Source organism: Rhinatrema bivittatum, chromosome 1 (genome assembly GCF_901001135.1).
Source record: "Rhinatrema bivittatum chromosome 1, aRhiBiv1.1, whole genome shotgun sequence".
Taxonomy (NCBI): Eukaryota; Metazoa; Chordata; class Amphibia; order Gymnophiona; family Rhinatrematidae; genus Rhinatrema; species Rhinatrema bivittatum.
This window is the reverse complement of record NC_042615.1, coordinates 382,031,645-382,056,354: the sequence shown is the minus strand read 5'-3', so window position 1 is coordinate 382,056,354 and position 24,710 is coordinate 382,031,645. Positions and strand designations below refer to the sequence as shown.

Here is a 24,710-nt window from a genome sequence, read left to right as displayed (position 1 = left end):
CCCCCCCCGGGACAAATCATTTAAAATAAAAAAAACCAATTTAATTAATTAATTAATTATGTAATTCCTAGTCAATGTAAACAAAAATTTCCCCACTCCGTGCCGTTGACAGTTCGGCCGGCTGCGGAGCCCCCGGGGTCCCTTGGGGCGCGTGTGATCCCGGAGGTGCCCCCTCCCTGCCCCCCGACGGATCCCGGTACTCCCGGATCCTATAGCCAACCCGGTTGCGTTAGTTAATCTTCCTGGTGCCGCCTCTTGTCCACGGATATGGCCCCGGTCCTGGCGGGATCCTGGTTTTGGCAAGCGCCTTCTCCTTTCTCCCACGCCCAAACAGTTGCGCCTGCGGCTTTCGCAGGCTCCCTGGTCAGGCCGTGCCCTGAACGAGCTCCCCCTCCCGGTGGCATGCTTTGTTTAAAAAAAAAAAAAAAAAAAAAAAAGGAAACCCCATAATCATTAGAACATAAGAACATAAATTGCCATGCTGGGTCAGACCAAGGGTCCATCAAGCCCAGCATCTTGTTTCCAACAGAGGCCAAAACCAGGCCACAAGAACCTGGCAATTACCCAAACACTAAGAAGATCCCATGCTACTGATGCAGTTAATAGCAGTGACTATTCCCTAAGTAAAATTGATTAATAGCCATTAATGGACTTCTCCTCCAAGAACTTATCCAAACCTTTTTTGAACCCAGCTACACTAACTGCACTAACCACATCCTCTGGCAACAAATTCCAGAGCTTTATTGTGCATTGAGTGAAAAAAAATTTTCTCCGATTAGTCTTAAATGTGCTACTTGCTAACTTCATGGAATGCCTCCTAGTCCTTCTATTATTCAAAAGTGTAAATAACCGAGTCGCATCTACTCGTTCAAGACTTCTCATGATCTTAAAGACCTCTATCATATCCCCCCCTCAGCCGTCTCTTCTCCAAGCTGAACAGCCCTAACCTCTTCAGCCTTTCCTCATAGGGAAGCTGTTCCATTCCCTTTATCATTTTGGTTGCCCTTCTCTGTACCTTCTCCATCGCAACTATATCTTTTTTGAGATGCGGTGACCAGAATTGTACACAGTATTCAAGGTGCAGTCTCACCATGGAGCGATACAGAGGCATTATGACATTTTCCGTTCTATTAACCATTCCCTTCCTAATAATTCCCAACATTCTATTCTATATTCCGTGGACTACTTCTGCGATCGCGTTTCAGGAGGGTTTTCCCGGTTTTCAAACGGCCCCGGTACGCCTGCTCAAGGCTCCTTTGAAGCGCACTCTGATGTTTTAGCGCCAGGGATGTGTTCCACTATTTGCTGCAGTTTCCTGCTGTGGGCAGGTCTCACATGGGGTCCTCGGCAAATTTCCTCTGTGCCCGGGACCTCCCGTGACCAGAGGCTGCGCATTCGACCCTTCTCCGCCTCCAGCCAGAGGCGATTGCCTCGGAGATGTCCGCCACACAGCTCCACTAGATGCGCCACTGGTCGGCCGCTCCGGCCTCCTCAGCCCAGTGGGGTACATTGCCATTGAGAGGTAAACTGTTCCTTGTCCAGGACCTTGAGAAACTAGGGCTTCCTTAGGGGACGGTAGGGGCCATCAGTTCCCGGTGGCCCATCCGAAATCATCCTGGTCTTTTATACCCTCTAGTCCACGCTTTCGGGGCCAGGGTATACCCCACGCGGGCATGGTGACTCCTCAGGTGGGTTTGTCCTTCGTGATTGCAGTTTTTGTCGCAGCATTCTTGTGGGTGCCATCCCTTTCGCAAGGGTTAGCCCACACGCTCAATCGTTACGCATGCACATACTCCGGAGTGTCTTTGCCTTATTCTCCAGTCTCCTTCTGAGGCGGTTGCCTTTCCCTCTTCTCCGCGGACTGGGTCCGGCTCTGGTCGGACCAGGGGGTCCTCGACGTTCTCAGACACGGGTACATCTTCGCCTTCCTCGAGTTTGTCGGGATCTTTTTACTGTTTCCCCGGGTGTTCGGTCCCTGCGGCATATGGTGGAGCAAACCCCCGCCAAGCTCCTGTGTCTGGGCGCGGAGGCCCCGGTCCCAGCCAACGTACTTGCCGCAGGCCACGATCCTATTTTCTTTGTTCACTCTTAGACATCACAAGAGTCCCTGGTCTCTCAGTTCCCGCTTCTCCGCATACACACCCTGTGAGCATTCTCGTGCCATCCTGCCCCAGGGCATTCCTCGTTTCTCACAGTGGCATATTCCATTTTCCGTTTCATCGGGGCTGCCATAGTCTCTTCGCGTTCGCGTCCTCCGCCGGGACTTCGAGTTCTGGATGCTTCCCTTTGGTCTCATGACGGAACCGTGCATCTTCACCAATGTCTAGGTGTTGATGGCAGCAGCTCTCCGCCGGGCAGGACTCCTCGTCTACTCTTATCTAGGCGTCTGGTGCATCCGGGCCAAGGCGGAGGTTCTTTGTCGGCGGTCGGTGTATCGCGTGCTAACTCTCTTTGCGTCCCTGGGGTGGATACTGTATTTTTCTTAGAGCAATCTTCAGCCCTTCCCGGAGTTAGAGTACCTGAGAATCCACTTCGACACCCGGGTAGGCAAGGTCTTCTTGCCTCGTGCGCGTGCCCTCGAGTCGTTCGGCCGGTTTCAGAGTTTGCCTTCGCTTCCTTCTTCGACGGCTTGTGACTGCCTGCAGATCTCGGGCTCCTCGGCTCCTACCCTCGACCTAGTCCCTTGGGCCCTTGCTCCAATACGGCTGTTCTAGATAACTTTGCTGTCCCGTTGGCAGCCACTGGCGGAACAGTCTCACACAGTTCTCCCATTCTTGGGCTCTACCGTCGTCGTCTTACAGGGGTAGATTCCCCCTTCTTCTCTTGCTACCGGGCCTACCTCTCCAAGTTCCCCAGCAGACGATAAGGCCCACGGATGCCAGTCTTTCGGGCTGAGGTGTGGTCTGCCTCTCCCAGTATGCCCAGGGGACCTGCCCAGCGTCTCCATCTCGCTGGCACATTACGGAGGCTCGGGCGATGTTCCTAGCTCTTCTGGAGTTTCTTCCTCCCACACGCGGCAAGGCGCTATGGGTCTTGCCCGACAACTCCACCACCGTGGCTTGCATCAATCGCCCAGGTGGCAATCGCAGTCCGTGGGTGACCCTGGGCAAAGCGACACCTACAGTGCCCGGCGGCCTCCCACTCCACGGGATAGGGGAATGTTCAGGTTGCTTTCTCTGTCGTCAGTCGCTAGATCCCGGGGAGTGGGAACTCTTTGGCTCAACCATGGTTTTCTCATCGACAGGTGGTCCCCTCCCACCTGGGCCTCATGGCGAATCTTCTCAATACCATGGTAAATTGGTTCTTCCATTGGAGGGACCACGGCTCGGTGGGCGTAGTTGCTTTGGCTCTCCTGTACGGCTCTGTTCGCCTTGGCCGGCGGTATGTCTTTTTCTACTTCCCCCCCCCCCCCCCCCCCCAGTGGTCTCTGGTCGGGAAAGTTCTCAGACGGATAGTTCTCCACCGGTGTCCCATGGTTCTGGTAGCACCTGAGGGGCCATTCAGGCCTTGGCTCGCAGTTTTTTTTCTCAACCTAGCGACGGTCGGACCTCTGCGGCTACGCCATCTTCCTCGGCTCCCTAGTCAGGGACCTATATTTTTTTCGACCAGGCCGTTCACGCTTGTCTAGCGCCCTGCCTTTTTGAACGGCGATGTCTCCGGTGCGAGGGTTTTTCGGAGGAGGCAGTCTTCACCTTGCTTCGGGACCGGAAACGGTAGACTCCCTGGCGTATGTGCGCATCTGGAACGTGCTTGAGTTTGTTTGTGCGAAGTCGGGTTTCTCGGCATACTCCGCACCGATCTCGTTAGTCCTTTCTTCTCCAAGGCAGTAACTCCAAGGGTCTTTCCTTTTGTTCTCAGCGCGTACAAGTCTACCCCTCGGCTTTCTCCTGGGTCGAGTGGCAGGCCGTCAGGGGCGTCAGGCATCTCCATCCACCTTCTCGCCAACTTGTCTGTCGTAAAGTTTCACTCGGTGGTTTGGACCCCTCTGTACGGCTCTGTTCGACCCTCTCCGTCACGTCACCCTGCAGGCCCTTACGCTTAAGACTGTCTTCTGGTCTTATCTCCTCTGCTCATCAGATCCAAGTGCTGTCCTGTCGGGAACCCTTTTTGCGATCTCCCGACTCCAGGGTAGCCCTCGTACGGGCCCTTCCTTTTTGGTGAAGCTTTGTCTAACTTCTTTGTCCTTCGGTCGGTGGAACTCCCTGCATTTCTCCTGCGTCTGGTGACTGTCCCCGTTATCTTGATGCCTTATGGGTCTCCGTTACCTCGCTGCCATGCGAGTTCTCTTGCTCTATTTTCTGGTCCCCGATGGCCTTCGTGCATCGGTCCATCTTCCTGTTCCCTGGAGTGGGTCCAATCGGGGTAAGCCAGCTTCTGATTCCACTATAGCGCGCTGGTTGCAGGAAGTGATCTCTTCGGTTGTTTTTTTGTCATGGCCTGGCGGTTCCCCGAGGGTCTTCCGACTCATTCTTTGCGTTCTCGAGCTACTTCTTGGGCGAACATTCACTTGTTCTCTCCATGGGCGATTTGCACTGTTCATACTTGGGCATCCTTATCTCTTTTTGCTCGACACTATCGCCTAGATGTGTAAGCTCTGCTTCGGTTCTTTTGGGCTACCAGTGCTTCGAGTGGGACTGTCTTGATCCCACCCGTTTTAGGGAAGCTTTGGTACATCCCACAGTCTGGACTGATCCAGGTATGTACAGGGAAAGGAAAATTAGTTCTTACCTGTTAATTTTCGTTCCTGTAGTACCACGGATCAGTCCAGATGCCCTTCCCTGTTTGACTTTTTCTGTCCTCTCGAAGCTGTTTTTTCTTGCAGATCTGCAGAGTCTACTATCTCATTTTTATGCAAAAATACTGAGCAAAAACACCGGAAGCCTTGGTTGTTTTCATGCCAAGAATATGCAAGAGCGGATAGTTAGGCCATGTTCCTTACATTTTTCTACAGTTGCTCCATTGAGCTTTATGGTTACTTGCTTGAATCTACTTTGGTCTTCTTGTTTTCTGCTTTCACATACGTTATACCGAAGGGTTAGAGGATAGGCTCTGTCCTGATATAGGGCATCCTTCAAGTTTTAGTCTGTCTCCACCTGCTGGAAAGGAGGCTCAACCCACAGTCTGGACTGATCCGTGGTACTACAGGAACGAAAATTAACAGGTAAGAACTAATTTTCCTTTGAAATGACATTTGAAATAACAGGTACCAGCGCACGCAGGATACTGTATAGGCGCTGTATAAAGCACCTATACAGTAAAATGGATTGCGCTTCATGGATGCGCGTTGGACGCGACTTGAATTTGCATGCGATTTTAATACAACATCGAGTGGTAGGTAAGCCGGACTGTGTGTGCGGCAAACGCGGGTGCGCCTGGCACTAACGCAGCTCTTCCTACCGCTCCTTACTGTATCGGCCTGCTTGTTCTTGCCTTGCCCTGCTCATCTTTGTCCCTGGTGCCTTGTCTTTGTCTTGTCTATCTGCCTTGTTCTGACTCCTGGTTCTGTCCCTTGCCTCAGACGTTGACTATTCTTCTGGATTGCTGCCTGCCCTGATCCCAGCTTGGACCTTGACCTGCCTGCCTGTTCTGACCTTGGCCTGGACTCTGATATCAATTGCTTGCTGCTTGCACTGATCTCTTCCCAAGACTTGCCTATGTCTGTCTTAAGCTCTGCTGGCCCCTGGAACCCAAGGACTCAACCTGCGGTGAACAGGGCTGGTATTGGTGAAGCCCTTGATCCAGTCTTTGTAAGAGTGAGTCCACCAGTTGTTGGCCTGGGCTTAGTAGTTTCACCTGCTAGGCTGCGTTAACCCCGAAACAGTCCAAAGGTTCAAATCCATGGCACGCCCCTCCCTATTTTTTATGTACACAAACTATGAAAAATATACTAGGTTCCATGTCTAATCTGAACGTGGCAAAATGTTTTTGTAAATGGATATCATTTCTAGCAATGCTACCGAAGATTCCTCTTAACTGAAGTAAATATTTAATTTATGACTTTCTGGGATAACCTTCCTTAAAGGAAGGTTATCCCAGAAATGTGTAGCAACAGTGGACAAGAAAGTTCTCCAAGGACAAGCAGGATGGTAGTCCTCATACATGGGTAACACCATCAGATGGAGCCCAGCACGGACAACTTTTGTCAGAACTTCTAGAAACTTTGGCAGACCCACTGAGTATGCCCAACATGCTGCAAACCACGCAGGGTCCCTCTTCAGTCTCCTTTTCCGCAAAGCTGAAGGCTCGCGGCTGTGGAGCTCACACTTTTTTCAGTGATAATTCACTTCCAGCATTGCATAGGGTCCCTCTTTTTCTTCTTCGTTTTCAGTAAGTTTTCCCTCAAAGTCATGGTCGATTACCAATGGTGTCACCCTCCAGTGGCCCCCAGCCATCGACTGCATGTCGCTTTCTTTTTGAGATGGCATCCGGCTTTCGCCGGTGCTCCCAGTGCCTCCGGACCATGTTCATCACAGACCCCCACGAGGTCTGTGTCCTTTGCCTGGGCGCATTGCACAAATTCCGTGGTTGCGATCTTTGCGCCCAGATGACCCCTAAGGATGACGGGCACAGTTAGACAAAATGGAAAAGCTGTTTGGCTCTAAAAAAATTTGACCCATTGTTGGTGTCCGGGACTTCTACCCTGCAAGGGAAAGGTATCCAGCCGTTGACCCTTTCGGTCTCTTCTCCACTACCGCTCCTCAATCCGAGGTGGAGGCAGGGGACAGAGCGAGATCCACACCTCGGTACAGGTCAGGTTCCTCAATGTGGCTGTCGGTCCCGGGTAAGGACCAAAGTGAGCACCGTGAAAAGTCACAGAAACACAGTCATTGCTCGTCCTCATCTAAGACCATGGAAAGGCATCAATCATGTCTGTGCCTCCCCTGAAGTGGTCTCGTCCAGAGGACGGGGTTCCTTAAGAACATCATTAATCATCACTACCGCAACCTGAAAAAAGTTCCCACACCTACACAGACACACCTAACAAGAAGTCTTATCCCCATCATGACCTCTCCTCTTACCCAACTCCTGGGACTCTCACTCTTCTCACTAACGCTCTTCAGTGCGCAATCCCTCACAAAAAACCCCATATCCTCAATGATTACTTACTAGACTGAAAGCCAGACATTTGTGCAATAACTGAAACCTGGCTCAAACACACAGACATAGCCCTGACTAACCAACTACCAATACGTCTCTATGATATTTTTTCACTTCCCAGACAAAAAAAGAGGAGGCGGCCTACTATTAGCTGCCAAAAAAGATTTAAGACTAAGGCCTCAGACTGCGAAGTCCACCTCAAAATTAGAAACAGGTCTCTTCAAATCTAATCATTTACAAATCTGTCTAATCTATGCTCCCCCAGCGCTATTAGACATGGATGCCTCCCCCCCTCATAGAATCCATTGCAAAATACATCAACACAGACTCCCCAGCCATAATCTTGGGGGACTTTAACCTCCATGTCGACGTGACACCTCCATCACCCAACTGCGAAGCCATTCTGAATTCCCTCAGGGCCATGGGATTTAAACAAATCATCAAGAGCCCTACCCACAAAGCTGGTCATACATTAGATCTAATCTTCATAAACTCCGGCCTCACACACATTACTCCTCCCGCCTGTATTCCAGTTCCCTGGTCTGACCATTCGATGATTACTGCTAGCCTCTCGGTAAAAGAAAGACTGATCCCTCCCCCCCACAGACCACCCTCTACTTCAGGAAACCTTGCTCCATGGATGACCTTAGTTCTCATCTCTCCAACGAACTACCCAATCTAGATTTTTCTAACGCCAACTCAGCCCTCTCCTCTTGGTTCAACATCACAAACTCTGTAGCCAACAAAATTTGCCCCCTGATGCCTAAAGTAATTAACCCAGCCCTTAAGAACAAAAAACCATGGTTCACACCAGAATTACAGAAACTAAAACAAGAGCTTAGGCACAAAGAACATAAATGGCGAAAGGACCCATGCCCCAACTTGCTGACCGCTTACAAATCCTCTTTACACAGCTACAGGTCTTCCATACTCCGAGCAAAAAGAGACGTCTATGCCTGCAAAATCCATGACTTTCAATTTGATGCTAAGGCCCTATTCTCATACATCTCAGAACTTACGAAACCATCTTCCCTCACCATCCCTGACAACGAAGCCCAAACCAAGTCTAATGAACTCGCGACCTTCTTTCAGAAAAAAATCTCAAACCTCTTAACCCTCCTCTCTTCCACTAATACCTTATACCCTCCTCCACCTCTCTCTACCACGACCATCTCAGGAGCCATCTTCGACTCCTTCAAACCCACTTCATCCCTGGAAATTGAATCCATCCTTAAGAAAATGAAACCCTCCATTCATCCCGACAAAATTTCTGATCTCTATTCCAGACACCAGTTCCAAGTCCTTGGCGGAAATTATAAACTGCTCTCTACTGCAAGAAATAGTCCCAGATGCACTGAAACTCGCCACCCTTAAACCTCTACTGAAAAAACCTAACCTAGACCCTGGAGATCTCTCCAACTTCCGTCCCATCTCCAGTCTGCCTTATATTGCCAAACTCATGGAGAGGCTAGTCAACATCCAACTCTCTGACTACCTAGACAAACACAAAATTCTCTACCCAGCTCAGTTTGGTTTCTGCCAATCTCTAACCACAAGAGGGCTGGATTTTAAAAGGGCTACATGCATAAGGTATGCGGCCAACCCTTTTAAAAATGCTCCTGTGTGCCCCGAGCCTATTTTGCATAGGCTCGGCGGTGCACGTAAGTCCCAGGGCTTGCAAAAAGGGGCGGTTGGGGGTGTGGTGTCGGCTTGGGGATGTGTGGGCGGTCTAGGGGCGTGGCCGAGTGCGTCGGGGACCTGCCGTGCCAGCAGACAGCCGGCGCGCGTAAGTTACTACTGCCCGGAGGCAGTAGTAACTTTTCGAATAAAGGTGGTGGGGGGGGTCTAGATAGGGCTGGGGGGTGGGTTAGCTTAGGGGGGGGGGGGGGTTTGGAAGGAAAGTTCCCTCCGAGGCTGCTCCGATTTTAGAGCAGTCTCGGAGGGAACAGGCACCAAGCGCAGGGCTCGACGCGCGCAAGTTGCACAAATGTGCACCCCCTTGCACATGCCGACCCCGGATTTTATAAGATACGCGCGTATCTTATAAAATCCAGCATACTTTTGTTTGCGGCTGGTGCGTAAACAAACGTGCGCGCGTAGATTTATAAAATCTACCCCAGAACCCCTCCTGATCTCCCTCACAGATTCCCTCCTCATGGGCCTAGACAAAGGACATTCATACTTATTGATACTACTTGATATCTCTTCAGCGTTCGACACAGTGAACCATACCATCCTACTAAACCGCCTCACAGACATAGGTATATCAGGAACAGTCCTCAGATGGTTTGAGTCCTTCCTCAGTAATAGATACTACAAGGTCAGAATAAGAAACAAAGAATCCCCCTGCATCAACTTAACACTTGGAGTACCACAAGGCTCTTCCCTCTCCCCCACTCTCTTTAATATCTACCTCCTGCCCCTCTGCCAGCTGCTTGCAAAGCTGAAATTAAAGCATTTCATTTATGCTGATGATGTGCAGATTCTGATTCCCATAACAGAATCCCTCCTGAAAACCCTCAAGTTCTGGGACAGCTGCCTTCACTCTATCAACTTCCTCCTCTCCAGCTTCAAGCTGGTCCTCAAAACAGCCAAGACTGTACTCCCCTTTTCCCCGGATCACAATTACCTCTCTCAGCAGACCCCCTCAAACACCATAGCGACCCAAGCAAGAGACGTTTGCGATATACTGGACAACCATCTGAACTTAAAGAAATTTGTTAACAACACAACCAAAGACTGCTTCCACAAACTACAAATTCTAAAAAGACTTAGACCCCTCTTCCACTTCCATGACTATTGGATGGTCCTCCAAGCTACCCTTTTCTCTAAAATAGACTACTGCAACTCCCTCCTGCTTGGTCTACCCACTGCTACCACAAAACCCCTTCAGATGCTTCAGAATGCTGCCGCCAGAATTCTGACCAATTCCAGCCGAGGAGATCACATCATGCCCATACTCAAGAATCTCCACTGGCTCCCTATAAGCTTCAGAATCCTCCACAAGTCCCTCACCATTATTCACAAGATGCTACACAATCAACACTCACTCGACTTACATATCCCGTTACGACTCCACACTTCAATAAGAGCGGCCTATAAAGGAACCCTTCACACACACACACCCCACCAAATCAACTCTTCGCACATCCACTAGGGAACGTGCCTTCTCTGTAGCTGGGCCATCCCTGTGGAACTCCATGCCTCCAGACCTATGCCATGAACACTGCCCATTGACCTTTAAAAAGAAACTCAAGACTTGGCTGTTCAAACAAGCCTTCTCCTAACCCTACCCTAATCCCCTTAATCTGTAAATACACAACCAATACTTCAACTGCTAAACCCCGCTACCAGCAATTTCATTGCCTTTTTGTCACAATATGATATAGGGTCTAGTTTCATACCAAAACCAAATCTATCTCCAGACAACCCAGCCAATTTCCGCCCTATAGCAAACCTTCCGTTCATCTCCAAAATCTTGGAAAGAATAGTAAATAAACAACTCTCGGAATTCTTGGACTACAACAAAATCCTCTATCTGTCACAGTTCGGCTTCTGCAAATCCCTTAATACAGAATCCCTCCTAATTTCCTTAACAGACTCCATCCTTCTAAATCTTGACAAAAAACAACCATGTCTTCTAATTCTCCTCGACCTATCAGCGGCATTTGACACAGTGAACCATTCTATACTCATAGATCGACTATCGGACATCGGCATCAAAGGTACCGCCCTCAGCTGGTTCAGATCGTTCCTTCAAAACAGATTCTATAAGGTTAAAATCAACAATAAAGAGTCACACCCCATCAGCTCTACCTTGGGAGTCCCACAAGGATCCTCATTATCGCCAACTCTTTTCAACATATACTTGCTCCCGCTTTGCCAGCTCCTTTCCAAACTAAATCTAACTCATTACTTATATGCAGATGATGTCCAAATTCTCATACCGATTACAGACTCGCTAGATAAAGCACTGGAGTTCTGGAACACCTGCCTTCAATCCATAAACAACCTTCTTACAAGCCTCAATTTGATTCTGAATACTAACAAGACAGAGCTTCTCCTCGTCACCCAAGACGGAAATGATCTAGAGACCAACATACACCCCTCAATTCAATCAGTTTTCTCCCCACAAGTCAGAAACCTAGGAGTCGTCATGGATAACAATCTGAACCTCAAAGGTTTCATCAATAACACCACAAAGATTGCTTTTTTAAACTTCAAGTCTTAAAATGATTGAGACCCCTCCTCCACTTCCAGGACTTCTGCACAGTTCTCCAGGCAATCATTTTTTCAAAAATCGATTCCTGCAATTCACTCCTCGGCCTCCCTTCCAACACCATCAAACCTTTACAGATGCTGCAGAACGCAACAGCAAGAATTCTGACCAAGACCAACAGAAGAGACCATATTACTCCCATCCTGCGGAATCTCCACTGGCTCCCAATCAAATTCAGAATTTTATACAAAACTCTAACAATCATTCACATCACACCACTGGAACTCAAGATCCCACTTCGGCCACGAATACCCTCTAGACTGGTGAGATCAGCCTATAGAGACACCCTCCATGCACCCCTCATCAAAACATCAGTAAGAAAGGGAGCACTTTCCACATCTGGACCATCTCAATGGAACTCTCTCCCGCCAGATCTCCGGCTCGAAAGATGCATGATTACATTTAAAAAAAGGCTCAAAACCTGGCTGTTCACCCAAGCCTTGGCTTGCTTAGATGAACAGTTAGAGTCTTTCTATACCTCAGAGTCAGTTATGCTGCTCGCCACTAGAACAACATCTCTAGCTTTCTGTTCTTTATGCAGTCGAACTCTTCCAGTTCTCCCCATGTTAATCCCCCATGTTAAACCATGTTACTTGATCCAAGTTTGCTCATCCTTGTTTTAATGTAATGCATTATTTTGCACAGGTTTTTTGTTATAATGTAAACCGAAGTGATTTGTAACTTGTTACAAGAATCAACCTAATAAAAGAAGGTTGACCGACGTGCCGCAAATGCGCAGTAGAGAGCAGCTCTACCGCGCATGCGAGCACGTCGGTCACAGTGTGCCTCTTAAAAATAAAAATGGCGCTGTAGGAGCGGCGGCCCGAAGACCCAGAGCGGCGGGAGCGGCGGCCCGAAGAGCGGCGGCGGTGGCACCGGCCCGAAGACCCGGGCAGGAGCGGCGGCATGCGCGCGAGGGAGGAACAGACGGACGGACGGACGGACGGAAGGAAGTCTGTCCCTCCCTCGCGCGCATGCCGCCGCCGCTCCGCGTCTTCGGGCCGCCGCTCTGGGTCTTCGGCGGAGATCGACTGAGGGGAGGGGGGAGGGAGGAGTGACTGAGGGGAGGAGGGAGGAGTGACTCAGGGGAGGGGGGAGAGAGGAGTGACTCAGGGGAGGAGGGGGGAGTGACTGAGGGGAGGGGGGGAGAGAGGAGTGACTGACTGAGGGGAGGGGGGAGGGAGGAGTGAGGAGTGACTCAGGGGAGGGGGGAGAGAGAGGAGTGACTGACTGAGGGGAGGGGGGAGGGAGGAGTGAGGAGTGACTCAGGGGAGGGGGGAGAGAGAGGAGTGACTGAGGGGAGGAGGGGGGAGTGACTGAGGGGAGTGACTGGGGGAGGGGAAGATAGGAGTGACAGGGAGGGGGGAGTGACTGAGGGGAGGAGGGAGGGGGGGAGAGAGAGGAGTGACTGAGGGGAGGAGGGGGGAGTGACTGAGGGGAGGGGAAGATAGGAGTGACTGAGGGAGGGAGGGAGGGAGGAGGGGGGAGTGACTGAGGGGAGGAGGGGGGAGAGAGGAGTGACTGAGGGGAGAGAGTGGGGGAGGTGGGAGGGAGAATGAGGGGGAAGGAAATGATCCAAAAAAAATGTTAATGTAGCCCGTTTTAACGGGCTTAACGGCTTGTATCGGTATATAAGAGTCCTAAATAAATAAATATGTATAGTGTTGTTATGGCACAACCAGTATTTATGTTTAAATTCCTCTTTCATCATTTCATATTGCTCAGCTGCTCATTTGTCATTTGCTTATTGCTTATTGGCCCGTGAAAGCCACAGAGGCATTCACGGAGCCGGATGCCAGTGGCCAGTGGTTGGTGTTCCACCTTCACAGAGCGAAAGGATGGAGGGCTGCCATCTCCCAATTAAAAAAAAGAAAAAAAACAAAAAAAAACAACAAAAAACAGGGATAGGTTCATGGGCTATAGGTATTACCAATTATTAGGCTTATTCAATATTTGATGATAGTTAATGTGACTTTCAAGGCATACTTCACTTTCAATGCATATCCAGCATAGCTCCCTGCTTCAACAGGAGGGGAGAAGAAAAACTAATACTTCACGCATATCCATCATTGCTCTCTGCTTCAACGGCAGAGAGCTTCTCGTGCCGCTTACCCAACTAATCAAACTTAATATTTCACTTGGAAGCAGCTCCATCACTGCTCTCTACATTAATAGTGGGGGTGAAAGGGAAATAGAACCTAAGGTTACTAAGAGCCAAGAGAAACAGATAAGTATGAAAGGAAAGAAGTGTGAAGCTTGCTGGGCAGACTGGATTGACCGATTGATCTTCTTCTGCTGTCATTTCTATGTTTCTATGTTTATTTATTTATTTTATTTATTTATACTGTTTTTATTCAAATGTATAGGGTGGCTATAGCACACCACTGTTGTTCGGTTTAAATATAGCTCTTCTGCTCTTCTCCCACTTTTCCTTCTACCTTTTTATTCTGTTAATGTGTCCCCCCGTCCCCCCCCCCCCAGTATCTTTTATCTCTACCCTGGTTTCACCCACCTCACACCATCAATTCTGCTATGCTGGATATGCATTGAAAGTGAAGTATGCCTTGAAAGTCACATCAACTATCATCAAATATTGAAAAGCCTAATAATTGGTAATACCTATAGCCCATGAACCTATCCCTGTTTTTTGTCTTAACCAGTTTGTAATCCAGGAAAGGACATCGCCTCCTATCCCATGACGTTTTTGTTTTCTTAGAAGCCTCTCATGAGGAACTTTGTCAAACGCTTTCTGAAAATCCAAATACACTACATCTACCAGTTTGGTTTTTTTTTTTTTTTTAATTTACCATGCTGGGTCAGACCAAGGGTCCATCAAGCCCAGCATCCTGTTTCCAACAGAGGCCAAACCAGGCCACAAGAACCTGGCAATTACCCAAACACTAAGAAGATCCCATGCTATTGATGCAATTAATAGCAGTGGCTATTCCCTAAGTATAATTGATTAATAGCCATTAATGGACTTCTCCTCCAAGAACTTATCCAAACCTTTTTTGAACCCAGCTACACTAACTGCACTAATCACATCCTCTGGCAACAAATTCCAGAGCTTTATTGTCGTTGAGTCAAAAAGAACTTTCTCCGATTAGTCTTAAATGTGCTACTTGCTAACTTCATGGAATGCCCCCTAGTCCTTCTATTATTCGAAAGTGAAAATAACCGACTCACATCTACTCGTTCAAGACCTCTCATGATCTTAAAGACCTCTATCATATCCCCCCTCAGCCGTCTCTTCTCCAGGCTGAACAGCCCTAACCTCTTCAGCCTTTCCTCATAGGGAAGCTGTTCCATCCCCTTTATCATTTTGGTTGCCCTTCTCTGTACCTTCTCCATCGCAACGATATCTTTTTTGAGATGCGGCGACCAGAATTGTACACAGTATTCAAGGTGTGGTCTCACTATGGAGCGATATAGAGGCATTATGACATTTTCGGTTCTATTAACCATTCCCTTCCTAATAATTCCTAACATTCTATTTGCTTTTTTGACTGCTGCAGCACACTGAGCTGACTATTATCCACTATGATGCCTATATCTTTTTCCTGGGTGGTAGCTCCTAATATGGAACCTAACATCGTGTAACTGCAGCAATGGTTATTTTTCCCTATATGCAACACCTTGTACTTGTCCACATTAAATTTCATCTGCCATTTGGATGCCCAATCTTCCAGTCTTGCAAGGTCCTCCTGTAATGTATCACAATCCGTTGTGATTTAACTACTATGAATAATTTTGTATCATCCACAAATTTGATAACCTCACTCGTCGTATTCCTTTCCAGATCATTTATATATATGTTGAAAAGCACCGGTCCAAGTACAGATTCTTGAGGCACTCCACTGTTTACCCTTTTCCACTGAGAAAGTTGACCATTTAATCCTACTCTCCGTTTCCTGTCTTTTAACCAGTTTGTAATCCATGAAAGGACATCGCCTCCTATCCCATGACTTTTTTACTTTTCCTAGAAGCCTCTCATGTGGACTTTGTCAAACACCTTCTGAAAATCCAAATACGCTACATCTACCGGTTCACCTTTATCCACATGTTTATTAACCCCTTCAAAAAAATGAAGCAGATTTGTTAGGCAAGACTTCCCTTGGGTAAATCCATGTTGACTGTGTTCCATTAAACCATGTCTTTCTATATGCTCTACGATTTTGATCTTGAGAATAGTTTCCACTATTTTTCCCGGCCTAACTTGTCCCATTTAACCCAATCATTTCAAACAAATGCGCATCTCTATAGTTAAATATCTTGGAAGTAATTAAAAAAAAAAAACGTTTTCAGGAATGGATAACAATGTTTATTTTTCTTCTGCAAAGATTTTGTTTTAGCCCACAATCCCTTTTGAACTGATGGATTATTCCTGAAAATCACTGTGGCGGTACATTTTTGGTCTAGATGATGAATGATTATGGGTAACAAAACTTTATAGCAGAAAAATGTTCCTGCCATTTCTGAAATCTGTTTTATGTGGCTTCAGGAATTAATTACGAATGGATAGCTTATTGTTTAGGTATTGACTTCATAGAGCCAAAGAAAGTGGGTAACAGATTGCTTCAAGTGTGGCTCCTGTGTAATCAGATAACCAATTCACAGGTCATAAATTCTAAAAACTAGGCAAAGTGAGAGTTTTGAGAATGGGTGATTGTTCTTTCCCCTGCAATAAGTCATCACCTAGTATTCTCTTTGAATTGGAGCATTTCTACAGAAAAAATGCTTTAGTTCACATATTTTCTTCCCTTAGATGTGGATTGTGGATAAATTAGAGCTGGCAGACATGAGAGCTTTGTGTCAATAAACAACTCTTGTGCTGAAAAACAATTATATAGGATTTGGCTGAATAATTACTAGGTTATGGACAGAGCACTACCATCTAAGAAAAATTGTAGCTATCAGTTTCTTCTGTTTCAATTTATATTATTAAAAGTGGTGACTTTGTTGGTAAAACATCACAGAAAAAGTTGCTCTTGAAAGAACACCTCACCTTTTCTCACTGGTATTTCATGCAAAGCACCAACAATGGTAATTTTTGCAGAAGCTGCAGCTTCTCCTCCAGAGTTAGCAGCATGGCACTCATACTCGCCAGCATCCTCCTTCGTTAAGGGAGACAGCTAAACAAGAAAGAACACAAATATGTGTTTTTAAGTACAATGAATTGTGTTGTAACAAAAGCCAATAACATGTATTCTGATTGGCTGCCACTAGGTGATTTTTTTTCCTCCTTTGCACAGTAAATTATGGGGTTTCTTTTCAATAGTCATACAGTACAAATAATTATATAATAAAAATGAAGATATTTGACTGAAATGGGAACAATAAAGGGTAGAGGAATAATTGAAGTGGCAGGGGTGATTCCTGCTGCAACTGATGACAATAAAAGTGTGTATCAATGAAAACATCCCTGTAAGAAAAAAAATACAAACAGATGTTGCTAGAACTCAGGATTGCACAATGCCAGTTTTCTTTCAGCCATTTCCAAATATTTAAGTGTAATTTCATAGAGGTCCATATTCAGCCATGGGTAGTTCAGGCAAGTGTGATGGATTAGTAGTATTTGTTGTAGGTCCTGTGCAAATGATACACTGGTAGACAGGCTCTAGCTATCTGTCAAAATAAAAGCTAAGATGGCTGCCAAAGGGGACTACAATTTTTAGAATCCCCGGTACCCAGTCTCTGAAAGTGTATGAGCAAGAGTAGACTGGGCCAGAGTGACTCAGCAGGTTTCAAGTTTTGATGTTTAGGTGCTATACACGAGGGAGTTCCCTGACCAGGGAGTTCCAGGGAGAGCCAGCAGCAGTGCTCCTACCAAAATCCATGGCAGGAGAGGCAGAGGGAGAAGGGGAGCTTATCTTCAGGCAGAGCCCTCACACAAAGTTAAGTTAGAGTTTTGTCTGCTTTTCTCTCATTTATTATTGCTAAAAGGGGAATGGAAAAGGAATACAATATAGGTAGGGAGTCTAATTCTTCCCTGTGTCAGGTATTTTAATTTGGGAATGTTAAGAGATGAGGTACTCTATGAAAGAGATTTGCCTTGAATCTTCTGGGAGGTAATTTAAAGTTACTAAGTTCACTACTGAGCATTATAAGAACTAAACTCTGCCAGTACTTAAATGTATGGCTATAGTAACTGTTTCTTTATTTTAGATACTGAGTTGGGAAACTTCTTGAATGTTTGCCTGCAATAAGTGATTCAATGTAAACTTTACAGCAGCTGGTGAAAATTCATTTTCTGATTAGAATGATTAAGATTGTTTAAGCCTCACTAGTACTCATACTATTACAAACTTCAGATATTTATACTTGTCTAGCCAGTGTTACCCACAGTTTCCTACAGTTTATCTGGAACAGTTCAAGCTGGGAGGAATTAAGCCCAGTAGGTTAAGCCAGGAACCTTTCAGAAGAAAGTGGTTGTAGCTGGCAGAGACTCAAAGACCCAAGCAACCAAAACTGTCACCAGTTAGTCCTAACAGGTTCTGAGTTCCAAGGTGTGAAATACCGAGAGTAGGAAGATAAGGGTTTTCTAGGCAAAGGCATTTGCTATAAAGCACTAGTTTGAAGATGGAGAAAGAGAAAAATGTTAGGAGCTAAACAAAGTGGTGTTTTGGTTGTTATCTTTGTTACTGTTTCTTAACCCCTGGAAACTTGCTTTATGAAATTATAAATTCATGTATTAAACTACAGCTTGGTGGTCACATTTGATTTTTCTGTTCTAGTCTGTATATGAGAGAGCATATTAGACCTATCTAAGAAGTATACAATTAAGAGTGAGAATCTTTGTAAGTACTGTGCTGAAGCTGCAAATGAGGAAAAAGGTCAGGTCCTCACTCCACAACCTCTGATAGTCCCCAGCCTAGTGAACTTTAACCTTCAGCCCCTGTGTTTTAAAAGCAGACAGACAGCACCACCCACTGGCCAAGCGGCAGTATCCATTGTTATGACACCACAGTAAGTTTTCTGGATAAACTTACGATGGTAACTTAGATTGGATATTCAATGACTTGGTTGTGCTGCTGAATATACCCAAATAAGTTATCTGGATAACTTTAGGACTGCTTCATAACACAACCAGACTTACCTGGATAACATTGAAAGTCATCCCCAGGGCTGGCGTGCCCTATTAGGTGAACTAGGTGGTCACCTTGAGCACCAACTCTTGGGGGGGCACCGAAGAGCAGCCATGTGGGGCTGTGATTGGAGCCTATCTCATTTGCGGCAGAGAAGTAGAGATTTGGCAGGCCGCGAGCAGTACCCATCTTGCTCGCAGCCCACAGAAGCACACACTCGGCGGTGCAAATGTGGTAGGAATGGGGGGCAGCATGATAGGCGAGGCATGACCTCCTCTGACTTTATCCAGCTAAGATTTCATTTACAGCTAAAGACTTAACTGGATAAGTCAGAACCAGTCAGTGTGGTGGAAAATCTAAAAACTGTGGTTTGTCTGGCCAAGTTCCCAGCTTAGCCAGACAAACTGAATATGGACCTCATAACATATATGTTTGTATCTTGTAAAATATTGCTTGAAGCTACAGATGATGTGGGGTGAGAAATTGTGAAATCACAGGTCTATGTCAGAGTCTGATCAAGCATAGACACAAAAGACATGCTTCACTGACAACTTTCAGTCCATTACCTGCTATTAATCAAGTTGACTTAGAAAATATCCACTGCTATTACTAGCATCTGTAGCATGGGATATACTTAGTGTTTGGGTACTTGCCAGGTACTTATGGCCTGGATTGGAAACAGGATGCTGGGCTTGATGGACCCTTGGTCTGACCCAGTATGACATATCTTATGTTCAGTGAAGAAACATATCAAACACAATAGGGGCTCCTGGCTTACAATATGCAGGAGATATCAAGGTAGCCAAGAGTGTTTTCTTAGCAGGCAAGTGAGGGGTGAGAGCCAAAGCAGCTCAACAGGTTTCAGCACAGTCCTTTACAGACTTAGCCCTGAGAATTAGGGATTCATTGTGCTATCAGTGAAGTCTCTGCTAGCTAGAGATTAAAACAGGTGTACTATCAAGGAGGGGTTTTCTTCTGGGTCAATGAGACTCTGGCTGGGTGTGATCCAGCCCCCAATACCTGTGGAATAGAAATAGTGCTGCTTCCCCCAACTTTCCAGAGGGCTCCAGCCTGCTACTCCCACAACCATCCCTGGGAGTTCAAAAATAAGAGCTTATCATATCAAGTCTTCAATATTCCTGGCCTCCCACCACACCAAGCCTTACACAACAAAGGAAGGCACTATTTGTAGATACAGTATCAGTTAAAAATGGTTAAAATGAGTGTCAGTGGTTTCTTTTAAAGTTTACCTCCTAGCGTCCATTGCTATGAAGGGGTGTATCGGTGGCCCTGCTGACCTTCTGGCAGAGTTGACCTGGGGCAGACCCAGTTCTGATCACGCTAATTCAGACCCTGTATCTGTAAACGTCAAGTCATCCTTGATGAGGCATTGGTCTGAGTCTTGCAAAGACTCATCTCTCTTCCGGTGTACTTTCTTTCCTCCTCCTGATGTTGGCATCTTTACGTCTTTTTCATGAGAAAAGCCCCTCCTGAAAATACAGGCCCCTGAAGACTTTCTATTGGCAGATTATCCTCTACTGCGATCCCCTCAGTCCTTGCTGTAATCCTTGGGATCCTGCCCAAAGGTCCTTTTGCATGCACTGGACAGCTTCATCCAGGTGAGATGCTGCAGGTATTACCACTTGCCCAGTTTGTCTAGTCTCAACATCAGAGGCCTTACCTCTTCTCTCATCTGGGAAATGTGGGCTTGATGGCTGTGTTCCAAAAGTTCAGATTGTCTGATGTGGTTCATTTGTTGTGCTTTTGCACAGCATAGGGTAGTGCTATCCTTTCTACTCTTTCTCCCGTTCCGTTATTTCTGCAAGACATTTGATTTCACATGTCATCTACAGCTCGTATTCTTCTAGTCAGTTTGACATGCTGCTTTGAGGGGAAACTTTACAGTGGAGACACTGAGCCATGAAGTGTCCAAGACTCCTGTACTACAGATATTGGGATCAAGGTCATGGTTGGGGGGGGCCATCGTCTCTCCTCCTGAGCCTGGCTTCCGAGATGAGGCAGAGCAGATTTGCATGGGTTCGTGAGTATTTTCCTCATCAACCACAGGTGAAGAGTTTGGTGGAGGGGAATGTGACCATCCCAGTGCCCCTCTTTGCGTCCCTTGGTGTTTACTTAGGTGTGTGTCTATCCAAATACAGGTGTTTATTATGTCTTTCAGAGAGGAGAGAGAGGTTCAATTTGAATCAGCTCATATTCGATTTCCTCCCTTAGGCTAAAGCAAAGGTTTCTTGCTCATCCAACATCTGCTTGTAATGAATGGAAATGAGCTTTATAAGAGAGGACTGAACCTGCCCCTGCTCTAAGTCATATTAAGACTCTCTCCGTGATATTTTTGATGCAGGTCAGAGAATGTTTTTTCAATTTCTCGAAGAAATATGTCTCAAGTTATGCCTGGTTCCCATTCCATCAGGGTGGTGATCCATTTCAAGGCATACTCTAAGAGCAGAGTTACTACCCTGTACCTTTCCTTGAATTTGTCATTAAAATAGTCTGGATATAGTTTGAAGTGCAACTAAAACTGGTGCAAAAACCCTTGGTTGTGCTCCCTGTTTCCATCAAATCACTCAGGGGGGAATGGGGGGGGGGGGGGGGACTAGGGGCTGGATAATTTCTTCTTACCATTGCCTCTAGTTGCAGGCACTTCTACTCATAGTGTATGTGGGAAAATTCTAATTCCTGACACTTATGTTCTTAGAGGTCATGAACTCCACACACTCAGCAAAACATAGTGGGCCTGATTTTCAAATGCATTGATATGCTTAAAATGGGTTTTACACATGTAAATGCACTTTATCTGAATAAGTAGACTTTTTTTGAAAATTGCTACAATATATGCCATTGAATTTGACCGTAGGACTTAACTGTGTAAGTGCATTTTACACGGATAAATGGCTTTTGAAAATTGCTACATTAGTAGTTGCATTTACTTGTAAATCCTTTGGAAAATTACACCCATTGTAAACAAGAAATGCTGATGATATTTACATTATACTGGCTTGTAGCACACAGATTTGAACTCGGCTTATAAAAAGTTACACAAAAGAAAATTTTTGCACATGTAGTCTTTCAAAAATTAGAAGGAACATTGGTTGCAGCTGTGACAGGACTTGCATTAACTGCAGCTAACAAAATAAAACCAATGAAACAAACACTTAATTCAACTGAGCTCTTACTAACTGTAATTTTTCCCTTTCTGCTCAGGCAGCAATAAGTCCTTTAGCCTGTATATATAGAAATAAAAAAAACAACAAAATGCTGCAGCCTGAGTTAATCAAACTGGAGTACAGCCTTAAGACTCTTGAGCTATTGGCTCTCTATAGAGTTGGGACTGGCACAATCTGTCAAGTGTCTGATCAAGGCATACACACAATAGGCAAGCTTCACCCATAGCTTTAATTAAAGGAACATGTATCAAACATAACATGTGCTCCTTTCTTACAGTGTACAGGAGAAAAAAAGGTATTTAAGAATGCTTTATTTACCAGACAAATGAGGAGTGAGAACCAAAGCAGCTCAACAGGATTTATTGCAGTCCCTTACAGATCCAGCCCTGAGAATTAAGCATTCATTGTGCCAGCAAAGAAGTCTCTGCTGGCTAGAGATTGAAACAGGTGTGCTATCAAGGGTTGATCGCCCTGTGGGCCAATGAAACTCTGGCTGGATGTGATCCAGCCCCCAAAACCTGGGGAATAGAAATATCCCTAACTCTCCACTGCTGGAATAGGTCTCCGCAGGCTTCCAGCCTGCTGCTCCCACAACCAACCACTGGACCTTAAAGTCTAACTTCAAAACTGAGTTTGACTGTCTTTTATTCTTTAAAAAAATATAAAAATCTTTATGTAAAAGGCCTAAAGACCCTTCACTAAGGTCTATGCTCCTCCCACCAGAGGACATATTATAGCTGTCAGAGTGGGAAGTGGAATGACCTGTTTGCTAAGGTTTTTCTCTCTGTATAACCCAATAGTGTAGTGGTCCAAGGTGCTGGTCAGAGAAACCTGAGAATATTTTGTTTATATATTTGATTGATTTATATTCCTCTTTTTGGCTCTTCAAAGCGGATTATATTCAGGTATAATGCTCTGGTCAATGGGAGTTTGGAGCTGAGAGAGAGAAGTCCAGTCTCCTATCTTTCAGACAGAGTAAGGAGTTTATAAAGGGAGGAAGCAAACCTGCAGAGTGCAGAATTCCCTTTCTGCACAGAATTTGGCAGGCCCCAGCGTGTCACAAGCGGAGGCCATCCCGCTCGTGACATACCTGGGCCTGCTTCATCTTCACTGCAAGCGGGATAGGCTCTGCTTGGGGCATGCTGGGGCCTGCTCCTTCTTTGCCACTCCTTCTTGGCCTCCGCTCGCAGCATGCCTGGGCCCGGTTCATCTTCGCCACGAGCAGGATGGCCTCCGCTCGCGGCAAAAATGGACCAGGCCCCAGCGTGTCCCAAGTGAAGCCCATCCCCCTCGTGGTGAAGATGAAGCAGGCCCAGGTTTGCTGCGAGTGGAGACTGTCCTGCTCGCAACGAAGATGGAGCAGGCCCCGATGAGAGCGAGTCTGTGTGTGTAAGACTGTGAGCCTAGGGGGTGAGAGATAAAAAGCATGTGTGAAGGTGCATGGGTGTGAGTGTCAGAGGAGATTGTGAAGGAGAATGTATGTGTGAGAGATTGGGAGCTAGTATATGTGAAAAAGGGATTGTGTGTATGTGAGGGTGCTTGTTTGTGAGAGAGAGAGAGCCTGTGTGAGAGTTTGTGAATGTGTAAGAAAAAGAACCTGTGTGAAGGGATGTGTAGGGGGGGGGGGGGTGAGGGAGGGAGCGAGTGTGCAGGGGTGTGTGTGAGAGACATTGGTAGCCTGTGTGAAGGTATATGTGTAAGAGAGAAAGGGAACCTGTATGGGTGTGCATGCAAGAGAAAGAGGGAGCCTGTAAGAGGGTGTGTGTATGCACACTAGAGAGAGGGAGCCTGTGTATATATATGTGTGTGTGTGTGTGTGTGTGTGTGTGTGTGTGTGTGTGAGAGAGACAGAGGGAGCCTGTGTGAGGGGCAGTACTGAGAGAGGGGCAACTCTTTGAATAGCAAGAGTGGAATGGATTGAGCCTAGAGGAGGAGGGGAGAGAGAGTGGCAGGTGGAGGAGTTGGGGCCTGAGAGGGCAAAGTGAAAGGAGACTGGCCAGGGGAGTAGGAAGAGAGAGTGGAAGAAACACAATAAACATCTAGGGAAATACTGCTCAAAATATTTAAAACTCTGCATCTTTAAATAATAACTTTTTCTGTATTACATTTTAAATTAATTACTTAGCCTGTCATGTATATTGTGTGAGTTCTGCCACTCTTCATTCAAAAAAAAACTTAAAACCTGGCTCTTTAGCCAAGCTTTTCCAGGACCATGATCATCATTTTTTCCCCTCCAACCAGCAAGAACATATCTTCTTCACAAACCCCCATTTTCCATACCACTACCTACTTCGGTATCTAATCTCTTGCTGCAGGACACTTGAGACTTTCTCACTTATACGTTATAATTTTTATGCTCAATAAGACCTGTCAACTTAATTGTTTAAGTCTTTTTTTTTTTTTTTTTTTTCTCCTTTATCTTTTGGTCATCAATGTTACAACGTTATTGTTAAATTTTGAACTTATGTACACTGTTCCAAGTTTCATAACCTTGTTCTATGTAATGCCTTTTGGCAATTTTCATGTTCTGTTTCAATGTAAACCGATGTGATCTTTATTTCATATAGGAACACCGGTATATAAAAATCTAAAAATAAATAAATAAATGTTGACCAATATAAGGTTTGCTGAATTCTAATTTTTTTGCACAGAATTCCCCCAGGAGTAAGAGGACCACACAAATAAAAATCCCTTTGGTGGTGCCTCTGATACTTTACTGAAGTAGCTGTTTCTGAGGTATCCATCCATGGCATGGATACTATCACTGCTCTGCAGGAGTAATCCTCTCCCTTTGGGTCTTTCTCTCATGTGTGAATTATGATCTGTGCAGCAGTAATGAGAAAGGAGTGTTAGCAAGGCTGGATTTAGGTACAGACACCATAGGCACATGCCAAGGGTGCCAAATTCTGAAAGTACCCCAAAACACTCCCCTTGCTGCTCTTTGATTTCCAGTGGTGAAATGCCTACCCCTGATCCTCTGCCTATGGGTACCATAATCTTAAATCTGACCTCAAACATCTGGTCCCTGTCCTGGGGTGCCAAATAGCGTTGAAAGAAAGGAGA

General features: G+C 46.2%; 1 protein-coding gene across 2 annotated transcripts in view; it reads right to left on the bottom strand.

The window, feature by feature from the left end:
* Positions 1–24,710, bottom strand: part of IGFBP7 (insulin like growth factor binding protein 7) — a 102,699-nt gene that overhangs the window by 8,361 nt on the left and 69,628 nt on the right. For both annotated transcript variants that reach the window (XR_003856618.1, XM_029601000.1), the window contains exon 4: positions 16,383–16,509. Coding sequence is in view for 1 of the 2 variants with exons in the window: in XM_029601000.1 (XP_029456860.1) it covers positions 16,383–16,509 (127 nt within the window). In the remaining variant the exon portion in view is untranslated. The remainder of the gene's footprint in view (positions 1–16,382; positions 16,510–24,710) is intronic.